The sequence below is a fragment of the Hyaena hyaena genome, unplaced genomic scaffold (assembly GCF_003009895.1).
Source record: "Hyaena hyaena isolate Hyena2069 unplaced genomic scaffold, ASM300989v1 scaffold_1508, whole genome shotgun sequence".
NCBI classification, from domain to species: Eukaryota; Metazoa; Chordata; class Mammalia; order Carnivora; family Hyaenidae; genus Hyaena; species Hyaena hyaena.
In genome coordinates, this window is record NW_024082142.1 from 245,898 (window position 1) to 258,964 (window position 13,067).

The 13,067-nt window shown below is 38.9% G+C and overlaps 1 protein-coding gene across 8 annotated transcripts in view; it reads left to right on the top strand.

Annotated features, from left to right (window-relative positions):
• The window catches only part of PHF8 (PHD finger protein 8), an 84,266-nt gene that overhangs the window by 25,102 nt on the left and 46,097 nt on the right, over nucleotides 1-13,067 (top strand). For all 8 annotated transcript variants that reach the window (XM_039223930.1, XM_039223931.1, XM_039223933.1 and 5 more), the window contains exons 5-8: nucleotides 4,171-4,331; nucleotides 4,943-5,084; nucleotides 6,442-6,628; nucleotides 9,192-9,354. In XM_039223930.1, the coding sequence (XP_039079861.1) occupies nucleotides 4,171-4,331; nucleotides 4,943-5,084; nucleotides 6,442-6,628; nucleotides 9,192-9,354 (653 nt within the window). The remainder of the gene's footprint in view (nucleotides 1-4,170; nucleotides 4,332-4,942; nucleotides 5,085-6,441; nucleotides 6,629-9,191; nucleotides 9,355-13,067) is intronic.

A 13,067-nucleotide genomic window follows, 5' to 3' on the forward strand; every position in this document is an offset into this window, starting at 1 on the left:
AAGATCTCATTCTTTCTATGGCTGTGTCATATTCCATTGTATCTTCTGTATCCATTCACCAATGGAGAGACATTTGGGTTACTTCTTTATATTATTGTAAATAATATATTATTGTAAATAATGCTACATTAAACAATGAGATTATCACCTTATAGCTGTCAGAATGGTGAGAATAAGAAAGACAAGAAATAACAAGTGTTAGGATGTAGAGAAAAAGGAACCTTTGTGCACTGTTGGAGGGAATGCAAACTGGTGTAGCCACTGTGGAAAACAGTATGCAGATTCCTCACATAATTAAAGAGAGAAATATTTTATGATCTATGATCTATGATTCTGTTACTGGGTATTTACCCAAAGAACATGAAAATATAAATTCAGAAAGGTATATTTACCCCTGTATTTCCTTGTGGGAAATTTTAATTTTTATGTAGTTAATTTTTTTTTCCTTTTTTTAATATCTTTTAATTTTTTTTTACAAATAGTTTATTGTCAAATTAGTTTCCACATAACACTCAGTGCTCATCCCCATAAGTGTCCTCCTCCATGCCCATCCCCCCCTCCCCCCCACATCCATCAGTCCTCAGTTTTTGTCAGCATTCAAGAGTCTCTCATGGTTTGCCTCTCTCCCTTTCCCCCACCGTTTCCGCCCTTCTTCTCCCCCTTGTTCCTCCGTCAAGTTCCTCCTAATCCTCCTATACGTGCAAACATATGATATTTGTCCTTCTCTGCCTGACTTATTTCGCTCAGCATAACACCCTCAAGGTCCATCCACGTTGCTACACATGGCCAGATTTCATTGTTTCTCATTGCCATGTAGTATTCCATGGTATAGATAAACCACATCTTCTTGATCCATTCATCTGTTGATGGACACTTAGGCTCTTTCCATGTTTTAGCTATTGTGGAGAGTGCTGCTATGAACATTGGGGTCCATGTGCTCCTATGCCTCAGCATTTCTGTATCCCTTGGGTAAATTCCTAGCAGTGCTATTGCTGGGTCATAAGGGAGTTCTATTGTTAGTTTCCTGAGGAACCTCCACACTGTTTTCCAGAGGGGCTGTACCAGTTTACATTCCCACCAACAGTGCAGGAGGGTGCCCGTTTCTCCACATCCTCGCCAGCATCTAGAGTTCTCCGATTTGCTCATTTTAGCCTTATGTAGTTAAATTTATTTATTGCTATTTTTACTGACTACTAGGCCTTGTCTCTCCCATGTTTTTTCTACTACTCTATGGCTTCATTTTTTTCTTTCTACGATTTTATTTAAATTCCAGTTAGTTAACATATATGATAAAATTGGTTTCAGGTATAGAATTTAGTGATATATCACTTATATATAACACTCAGTGCTCATCACAAGTGCCCTCCTTTATATCCATCACCCATTTAGCCCATCTCCCACCCACATCCCACACGTACCTCTCTCCTTCAACCCTCAGTTTGTTCTCTATAGTTAATGCTCACTTATGGATTGTTTCCCTCTCTCTTTTTTTTCCCTTCTTTCCCTTATGTTCATCTGTTGTTTCTTAAATTCCACATGTAAAGGAAATCATACGTTATTTTTTTTTCTCTGACTGACTTATTTTGCTTAGCATAATACACTTTAGCTCCATCCACATCATTACAAATGGCAAGATTTCATTCTTTTTTTTATGTTTATTAATTTTGAGAGAGAAAGAGATCACGCATGCGTGCAAGGAGGGGGAGGATCAGAGAGAGAGAGAGAGAGAGAGAGAGAATCCCACGCAGGCTCTGTGCTGTCAACACAGAGCCCAATGTGGTGCTCAATCTCACAATCTGTGAGGTTATGACCTGAGCCAAAGTCAAGAGTTGGATGCCTAACTGACTGAGACACCCCAAGATTTCACTTTTTTGATGACTGATTAATATTTCATTGTATATACACACCACATCCTCTTTATCCATTCATCAGTCGATGGACATTTGAGCTCTTTCCATAGTTTGGCTATTATTGATAATACTGCTATAAACTTCGGGGTGCATGTACCCCTTCAAACCAATATTTTTGTATCCTTTGGGTAAGTAGTAGTGCAATTGCTGTGTCCTAGGGTAGTTCTATCTTTAACTTTTTAAGAAAACTCCATACTGTTTTCTAGAGTAGCTGTACCGTTTGCATTCCCCCCAACAGTGTAAGAAGGTTCCCCTTTCTCCACATCCTTACAAACATCTGTTGTTTCCTGTGTTGTTAACTTTAGCCATTCTGACAGGTGTGAGATGGTATATCATTTGGTTTTGATTTCTGTCTTCCTGATGATGAGTGATGCTGAACATCTTTTCATGTGTCTATAAGCCATCTGTATGTCTTTTTTGGAAAAATTAACAAAAGTAAAAGGCAGCCTATGGAATGGGAGAAGATACTTGCTGATCTATCTGATAAAAGATTAGGATTCAAAATCTGTAAAGAACTTATCAAACTCAACACCCCAAAAATAAATAATCCAGTTAAGAAATGGGCAGAAGACATGAATAGTCATTTTTCCAAAGAAAACATACAGATGGCTTCATTTTGTTTTTCAATTTAAATGTTGATCCATCTAGAATTATGTAAAGAGTGAGGTAGACATTGAGCTTAATAGTTTTCCAGTTGCTCATTCCAACACAACTTGGTCAAATAGTCCATCTTCTCCAACATGATTTAAAAAAAAAAACCTCCTGTTTTTTTGGTTAATTATGCACATGTGTTGAGAAATCGGCTGTAAAAATTGTTTTTTAATCAGTCTTTCTCTTTGTTATTTATGTTAATTAAATATGTATGTTAACATACAGTGTTCTGTTAGTTTCAGGTGTACAGTATAGTGATTCACCAAGTGTATACATTACTCAGTGTTCTTCAAGATAAGTGTACTCTTAATCCCCCTTTACCTATTTTCCCCATTCCCCTACTCACCTCCCTTCTGATAACTGTATGTGTATTCTCTATAGTTTAGAGTCTGTTTCTTGATTTATCTCTTTACTTTTCCTTTGTTTGTTTTCTTAAATTCCACATATAAGTGAAATCATAAGGTATTTGTCTTTTTCTAACTTATTTAACTTAGCATTATACTCTCTAGCTCTGTCCATGTTGTTGCAAATGGTAAGATTTCACTCTTTTTTATGGCTGAATAATATTCCTGTGTGTGTGTGTGTGTGTGTATACATGTATATATATGTATATGTGTATATATATATGTATGTGTATGTATATATATATATACATATACATATATATATATGTATGTATGTATATCACATCTTCCTTATCCATTCATCTATTGATGCACATTTGGTTTACTTCCATAATCTGGCTATTGTAAGCGATGTGGCAATAAAATAGGGGTGCATATTATCCTTTCAAATTAGTGTTTTCATATTCTTTGGGTAAATACCCAATAGTGTGATTACTAGATCATATGGTAGTTCTATTTTTATGTTTTTGAGGAACCTCCATACTGTTTTTCACAGTGGCTGCACCAGTTTGCATTCCCACCAACAGTGCATGAGGGTTCCTGTTTGTCCACATCCTCACCAACACTTGTTTCTTGTGTTTTTTTATTTTAGCCATTCTGACAAGTGTGAGGTGATATCTCATTGTAGTTTGGATTTGTATTTCCCTGACGATGAGTGTGTTGAACATCTTTTGATGTGTCTATTGGCCGTGTATATGCCCTCTTTGGAGAAGTGTATGTTCATGTCTTCTGCCCATTTTTAAATTGGATTACTTGTGTTTTTGTGTTTGTGTGTGTGTTGAGGGTGTAAGTTCTTTATATATTTTGGATACTAATCCTTTATTGGATATGTCATTTGAAAGTCAGTCTTTTTTCTTTATTTGCCAGTGTTTTAAATGAGTGATGCTGCTCTGGGTTAGAGTAAATTAACTAAAATTACAGATACATTTTTTCTTTCTCAGCAGGCTATTGACTGATTTCTTCTTTTGCCATTTAGAGAAGAGTACGCTATTAACAAGATATCCTTGGGTTAGCTCCCAAGTGACCTGGCTTCTTGCCTTGGATAAGTTATTTCTTCCCTAGCATGTGAGGTATATGCCATTAGTTTATGGTCCATGTTAAGGTCTCCTCAGGAAGGCCCCACCTATTGGGTGAATGGCAGCATCGAGTGAAGCCTTCAGTGTCAGAGCCTCTGGGACTCAGGCTTTCTTTCATATGGCCCATAGCTCAGATGAAGTGATTCTGAAGCCCACTGGAAGTCAACTGACCGTGGAATTCCTGGAGGAGAATAGCTTCAGTGTGCCCATCCTAGTCTTGAAGAAGGATGGATTGGGGATGACCCTGCCTTCACCATCATTCACCGTGAGGGATGTGGAACACTATGTTGGTAAGCAAGATGAACCGTTTTAACTGTGACATCATTCACTCCCATTAAGACCCGTGACCTTTCGCCTCCAGTCTACCTTTGTGTTTCTTTTCTAGCCATCTTGGGAATCTGAGGTAAAGTGCTTTGTCCAGAGTCACTCTTTGGTTCTAGTCTGAACTAAAATCCTGGTTTTCGTTTCCTTTTCCTCCTAACAGGCTCCAAGACCCCAGGCTGAGCCCTATTTTTTTTTTTTTAACTGGGGAAATTTCAAGGATCATGGGGGTCTCTCTCCTCTTGAGATAAGAGAGCCTCTGACTTTTGCTCTCATGTGCCAGTTGTCTTCTGGGGATGAGTTTTCAGGGATAGGAAGAGAAGTGAGGGAATAGGGTCCTGGCATGTGGATTGTATCATGAGTGAGACTGTATGTCAGACAGTTCTGTTGCTCTAATAGGCCTGGACCCAGCACATGGGTGTAAGGAGAGTATGAGAGATTCCTACATATATACATACAAATACAGTGTCTGAGGTGAGAAATTTTGAGTGTCCGTCCATTCTAAGGACAGGTGAAGGGAGGATGCAGGCTTCCCTGGTCCCTGAGACCACTTGGTTCAGAACCTATCTCTTTATTCTAGGTTCTGACAAAGAGATTGATGTGATTGATGTGACCCGTCAGGCTGACTGCAAGATGAAGCTTGGTGATTTTGTGAAATACTATTACAGCGGGAAGAGGGAGAAAGTCCTCAATGTCATTAGTTTGGAATTCTCTGATACCAGGTAGGAGGAGCAGGGGTAAGTAAAAAGCCTAACAAAGTCCCTGGAACTTGTGATCTACTGAGTATAAGTGTTCCTTTCCCTTCCTCTTGGTAGTTTCTTCCTTTGGGATGATGAGCTGGTTTATACTTCTATGGTAGCTGTTTCCATTATAACAACTAAATTGTATTTCTTTTCTATAGTTTCTAACATTGGGTAGATTATACAGTAGCTATTTTAATTAATTTTTGTCTCCAAGACCCAGGACACCTTTCTTAGACCTTTTTTTGGTATTTAGATTATACCGTGGTCACTGTTTAATTCCTAGTATAGGTCCTCTGTCCCTGGAAATAGATTTACTGAATTACCTGCAGGTAGTTTCTCTGAGGGTAAGGTTACTTAGATTTAAAAGAAAAAAGAGCTTCTTATAACCTTTAAGTGATTCCATCTAGACTCATGTATTCAATAGATATATGTAGTCTTCTCTGTGCTCAGGAATGCAGGAGATCCAAAAAAATCATAACATCTTTTTCACTTAGAAAGCTTATTGTCTGATATGTACTTTTTTTAACTTTTAATTTTGACATAATTATAGGTTTATAGGAAGTTGCAAAAATCTGTACAGGGAAGTCCTGTGTATTCTTCAGCCAGTTTCCATCAATGGCAACATTTTACATAATTATAATACAATATTAAAATCCTTGCCATTGGTATTAACATACAGAGTTAACAACCTGAGGGGTTTTTTAAGCTATGTTTGTTTGTACCTCACTTCATCTTGAAAGGCTATTTGAAGTAGCTTACAGAGATACAGAGAGGAAAGAATAGACAAAAATGGCACAAAAGGAAAATAAAAGTGGGGAAATAGGATGCATCTAGTGGGTAATCTGTGCACAAAATGCATATATGAGTGTCTGGATAGTTGTTAGGGAGTACAATATCATAAGGCTTATGGTTTTACATAAGATAAAAACAACCACATGTTTGGGAGAAACACTTTACCTGAAACTGAGCCCTTGAAAGGTTTCTCTAATGATTCCTCATAAAGAAGACACTATGATATGGGGACAGTACAATAACTGTTATCTGTCGACTAATGCCAAGTGAGTGGACCTGGGTCAAAGGAGTTATGAGCATTTAGTGGAGGAAATGACCTCCTTTGGGGAGTTGTGTGGAGTTAGGACTTGGGACTTCTAGAGCTGAGTGGAATGAGGATGCTGACCAGACTTAGAGAAATAAGTATCCAGTGTGTCCTTAGGGATCCTGTGTAAAAGACTTCTTTGTCTTATTTGACTCTTACTGGGATGGGGAGCATTTCATTCAGGCTTTAACCTTTAATTCCCAATCAGCTGACATCTCCTCTCCAACCCTTCCTTGCTAGGCTTTCTAACCTTGTGGAGACTCCCAAGATTGTTCGGAAGCTCTCATGGGTCGAGAACTTGTGGCCAGAGGAGTGTATATTTGAGAGACCCAATGTGCAGAAGTACTGCCTCATGAGTGTGCGGGATAGCTATACAGACTTTCACATTGACTTTGGTGGCACCTCAGTCTGGTACCATGTGCTCAAGGTAGGAGTGAATGTAGCTTCTTGAGGCAGCCTGGCCTTGGGCTCCCCCCTTGTTTTAGGTGGCAGCACAGAGGAGGCTGCTGAGGTCTGCCTGCCTCCTTAGATTCCATTTGGGTGACATTTCCATACAACTACTCTATCAGGGTTGGGCACTTAGTGGATATGCCATATAAATTGCCTCTAAACTGTTGATACTTAACATTTTTTTGAGTAACAGCAGATGCCTGAGGTTTTCTGACTGTTAATCTTAATTGAGCCAATTTATACTCCTACGATTACATATGGAAATGTTCGTATTTACTGCAGATATTCTTGGTAACATGAGAAACTTCCCATCCCCCATCTTTATTGAGGTATAATTTATACACCATAAAATCAAGCTATTCTAAATGTATAGTTTGATGAATCTTGATAATTGTATATAGTTGCATAACTGCCACCACCACAAAGAGCATATATGACAAGTTTTTTTAATGTTTGTTTATTTATTTTGAGACAGAGACTGTGCACAACAAGTAGGGGAGGGTCAGAGAGACAGAGAGAGAAACAGAGAATCCCAAGCAAGCTTTGTGCTGTCAGCACAGAGCCCACAAAGTGGGACTCGATCTTACGAACCGTGGGATTATGACCTGAGCTGAAACTAAGAGTTGGACACTTAGCTGACTGAGCCACCCAGGTGCCCATGACAAGGGTTTTTTGTTGTTGTTTTTTTTTAATGTTAGCCTTCCTATGGGTAGTTTACCTTTTAGTGCCTGTTACAATTTTGTAATTAGCAGGTTGATTATCAGTGACTATGAAGGATTTTTAAAGTCTGGAAAACAATTTTTTTTATCTTTATTTCTTTTTTTTTTTTGTAAATGTTTTATTTATTTCTAGGAGAGAGAGAGAGAGACAGCGTGAGCAGGGGAGGGTCAGAGAGAGAGGGAGTCACAGACTGAAACAGGCTCCAGGCTCTGAGCTGGCAGTCAGCACAGAGCCCGACGCGGGGCTCGAACCCACGAACAGCGAGATCATGACCCGAGCGACAGTTGGACACTTAACCAACTATGCCACCCGGGCGCCCCTTTTTATCTTTATTTCTGAGAGACAGAGACAGAGAGACAGAGAGAGAGAGTGCAAGTGGGAGAGGAACAAAGAGAGGGAGACACAGTATCCAAAGCAGGCTCTAGGCTCTGTGCTGACTCAGAGCCCGACCTGGGGCTCAAACTCATGAACCGTGAGTTCATGACCTGAGCTGAAGTCAGATGCTTAACTGACTGAGCCATCCAGGTGCCCCTGGAAAACAAATTTCTCAAGTAATTTTGATTCTTTTCCACCATCACACTATTTATTTTTCTTATCAGAAATGCCAAGTAAAGAGCAGAAAACTTGGCTATGGCTCTTGTCCAAATGATCACAAATCCTAAACTAGTTGTTTCCACTGGCTTATCATGAAATTGGTGCATGTAATCACTACTATGCAAATGTTAGATTTAACTTTTTCATTTTAAAATAATTCCTTTTTTATAGAGAAATTGCACAAATGGTAGGAAGAATTCCTGTGTGCCCTTTACTTGGATTCCCCAAATGTTATCATTTTATTATTTTCTCTCTTTCTCTAAAGCGAACATAATAAAATGGATATATATATATATGTGTGTGTGTGTGTGTGTGTGTATATACATATATATATAGTTTTCTGAAACATTAAAGAGTAGTTACAGACATGGTGTCCCTTTATCTTAATAATAATTCAGTGCATATTTCTTGAAAATAAGGGCATTCTCTTATATAACCACAGTATACTTAGCAAAATCAGGAAATTAATATTGATATGATACTGTTATCTAATCTACAGATCTGATTGAAATTCCTCCAATTCTGCAATAGATAATCTCTAGTGTTGTTGCTTTTCTACATTGAAATTTATTATCAGGTAATATTGGTTAAACTAATCAAGCTGTAGGTTGAGGATATTTTTGTGCTGGTGGGCTTTTATTTCTTTTCAACCAAATAATCTATCTAGTGATTGTCCAGGTAAAACATAATGAGGAAATAAAATGTTTTCCCAACAGATAATCACCTAACATATAATCTTCTAGAAGTCCTTGGGCAATTACTGAACTTTTAAACTTTTATTAGCTTTGATTGCAGGTGTGAGAAGGAATACTCTCTGTAAATGGCATTTAAAGGCAAATTCAATTTTCTTCTCATCAGTAATGTGGCCTTAAATTCTCCTAGGGCTAGTAGCATTGATCTACTCATCTAAAGAGGCCATTTTTCATTTGGCTTTGCATCTAAATTAGGAGCTTTTGGTGTACATTTGTCCTAAGTTGAACAATTTTGTTTGAAATGCCTTTTCCAAATCATTTTTGTCAACCTTATAGAAAAAGCACAAAGTGCTAAAGGACCTTTTCAAGTTTTCCAAATCCACATAAAATTGATTCTTGGATGGGTTTGGGAGAGAATCTGTCATATTACATGGTCTTAGAGCATGGGAGAGAAAATATCCTTTTGGAGACCTTCTGGAGGATTTTTATGGAAACTGTTGATATTTTTGGCACTTAAACCTCTTTTTGTTTCAGGGTGAGAAGATCTTCTACCTGATCCGCCCAACAAATGCCAATCTGACTCTCTTTGAGTGCTGGAGCAGCTCCTCTAACCAGAATGAGATGTTTTTTGGAGACCAGGTGGACAAGTGCTATAAGTGTTCCGTGAAGCAAGGACAGACACTTTTCATTCCTACAGGTCTTCCCTGGGCCCCCTCTGGGAGGGTTTCAGGAGGGCTGGAAGAGGAAGGGAGGTTGTGGTACCAGAGCTAGACCCTTCCCTTAATGTATTGATCTGATTATGTGGAAAACCCTCTCATATCAGCTGATGACTCAGAAACGGACCTCAAGAAAATTCACGTGATGGCTAGTAGGCAGCATGGTTCCTTGGGGAGGTTGCAGGTGGGAAGGTCCAGGAAGAGGTTGATGGACCTCTTGCACTGGGCTATGCTAACTTGGTGGACAAATAGAGAATAGGCCCTCAGCCCCATGACTCTAGGGATAGTGTCTGGGAGGCTGGCATTGCAGGCTATAAATCAGAATTATAGGGGTAGGGGTTGGGGCTTTTACCCCCCTTAAACAGTACATGCCTAGGCTCTACCCCTAGCATTATGAATTTTTAGATCTGGGGTGGGATCTGAGTGTATGTTTTGAAAAAGTGCCCCCAGTTGCCTCATTTTGGGGAAGTTGACATCTTTACCGTGTTGAGTCTTTCATGAACCCAGTATGTCTTTCCATTTATTTAGATCTTCCTTTATTTCTTTTTTAAAAAATTCTTCTAATGTTTATTTAATTTTGAGAGAGACAGAACATAAGCGGGGGAGGGGCAGAAAGAGGGACACACAGAATCCAAAGCAGGCTCTAGGCTCTGAGATGTCAGCACAGAGCTCGACATGGGGCTCAAACTCATGAACTATGAGATTATGACCTGAGCTGAAGTCAGATGTTTAACCGACTGAGCTACCCAGGCACCCCTTCCTTGATTTCTTAAGCTTCAGTCTTTGATTTCAGAATTAGAGTTAAATTTTCTCAAACCTCTGGTAGAACTCTCTAGTGCAGTCACATTGACCTGGACCTGGAGATTTCTTTTTTGGGAAGTTTTAAATTAACATTCAATTTTCTTAAACTTTAGTAGGCTATTCAAAGTATCTGTTTCATATTGGGTGAGCTATGGTAGTTTGTGCTTTTCAAAGAATTGGTCCACTTTATCTAAGTTGTCAAATTTATGTATGCAGAGTTCTTCATAGTATTTCCTTATTATCCTTTTGATGTCTTCCAAGTCTCTAGTGATACCCTGTTTTTCTAATTAAAAATTTTTATGTTTATTTATTCATTTTGAGAGAGAAAGAACAGGGAAAGCAGGGGGAGAGAGAGAGAGAGAAAGAGAATCCCAAGCAGGCTCCAGGCTTCCAGCACAGAGCCCAATGCAGGGCTCGATCCCACTACTGTGAGATCATGACCTGAGCCGAAATCAAGAGTAAGACACTTAACTGACTGAACCACCCAGGCGCCTCAATATGTTTGGTTTCATTCCTGGTATTAGTTTTTTGTGCCTTTTCTTATTCTGTGTCAATCTAATAGAGGTCTGTCAGTTTTTCAAACTTTTTAAAGAACCACTTTCTGTTTCATTGATTTTTTTTTCTGTTATCTTTATGTTTTCAGTTTCATTGATTTCTTCTTTTATCTTTGTTTTTCCTTTCTTCTGCTTGCTGTGGATTTATTTTGCTCCTTTTTCCAGTCTTGAGACAAGAGTTTAGATTATTGATTTCAGACTTTCCCTCTTTTGTAACGTAAGCATTTTGTGCTCTAAGTTTTCCCCTCAGCACCGATTTAGCTGTGTCATATATTTTGATATGTTCAATTTTCATTTTCATTTAGTTAAGTGTACTTTTTAAAAAAAGTGGTATGGGGGTGCCTGGGTGGCTCAGTCGGTTGGGCATCCGACTTCAGCTCAGGTCATGATCTCACGGTTTGTGGGTTTGGGCCCTGCATCAGGCTCTGTGCTGACAACTAGCTCAGAGCCTGGAGCCTGCTTTAGATTCTGTGTCTCCCATCTCTCTCTGACCCTCCTCTGCTCACGCTGTCTCTCTCTCTCAGAAATAAGTTAAAAAAAAAAACATTAAAAATAACAAAATTTAAAAAAATAAAAAATAAATTTAAAAATTGGTATGTAACAAACACCATAAAACTTAACCATGTAAAGGATGCAGTTCAGTTTAAAAAATATATCCACTGTGTTTTGCAGCCATCACCACTATCTAATACCATAAAATTTTCATCACTTAAAAAAGAAATCCTATATACATAAGCAGTTACTCCCCATTCCTTCCACTCCTCCCTTCACCCTTGTCAACCACTTTTGTCCATTCTTTGTATATGGATTTGCTTGTTCTAACTATTTCATACAAATGGAATCGTTCAGTATCTGGTCCTTTGTGTCTGGCTTTTTTACTCTGAAAATATTTTCAAGCTTCATCCAAGTTATAGCATTTGTTAGTACTTAGTCTTTAAATGGCTGAATAATATTCCACTGTGTGGGTATACCACATTTTGTGTATCCTTACATCATCTTATAGGCGTTTGGGTTTTCACTTTTTAAAAAAATTTTTTATATTTATTTTCTGAGTGAGAAAGAGTGAGAGAGAGCACAAGTTGGGGAGGGCCAGAGAGAGACGGAGTAATGAATCCCAAGCAGGCTCTGTGCTTTCAGCACAGGACCCAGTGTGGGGCTTGATCCCACAAACTGTGAGATCATGACCTGAGCCGAAACCAAGAATTGGATGTTTAACTGACTGAGCCACCCAGGTGCCCCCACTTTTTTACTATAATGAACAATGCTGCTATGAATGATCATGTGCAAATTTTTGTGTTAATGTGTATTTTCAGTTCTCTTGGATGCATACCTAAGAAAGGAATTGCTGAGTCTTATGTTAGCTCTCTTTTAGCTTCTTGAGGAACTAACAAACTGTTCTCTAAAGTACCTACCACCATTTTACATTCCCATTAGCAATTTATAAGGGTGGAATTTTTCTACATCCTCTTCAATGCTTGTTCTTGTCTGTCTTTGTGATTATAGCCATCCTACTATGTGTGAAGTGGTATCTCATTGAGATTTTATTTTATTTTTTATTTTTTAACATTTATTTTTGAGAGAGTGAGACAGAGCGTGAGCAGAGGAGGGGCAGAGAGAGAGGGAGACAGAATCTGAACCAGGCTCCAGACTCTGAGCTGTCAGAACAGAGCCTGACGCGGGACTTGAACTCACAAACTGCGAGATCATGACCTGAGCCGAAGTCAGATGTTTAACCAATTGAGCCACCCAGGCACCCCTCCCTGAGATTTTAATTTGTGTTTCTCTAATATCTTCCATGCCTTTTTCAAGCCCAGTAATTAATTTTATGACTATTGTTCTAAATTCTTGTTTAGTTATGTTGCTTATATCTGTTTTGAGCAGTTCTTCAGCTGTCATTTCTTTTTTTTTTTTTTATTTAAATGTTTTATTTATTTCTAGGAGAGAGAGAGAGAGGGACAGCATGAGCAGGGGAGGGTCAGAGAGAGAGGGAGACACAGACTGAAACAGGCTCCAGGCTCTGAGCTGGCAGTCAGCACAGAGCCCGACGCGGGGCTCGAACCCACGAACCGCGAGATCATGACCTAAGCGAAAGTCGGGACGCTTATCCGACTAAGCCACCCAGGCGCCCCTTTAACTGTCATTTCTTCCTGATATTTCTTTGTAGGAGAGTTCTTCCGTTTTGTCATTTTGATTAGCTTTCTATCTCTTGTCAGTTTTAAGAACTTGTTATGGAAGAATGAAATCTGGCCATTTGTAGCAACATGGATGCTGAGCGAAATAAGGCAGAGAAGGACAGATACCATATGTTTGCACATATAGGTGGATTAGGAAGAAGTTAA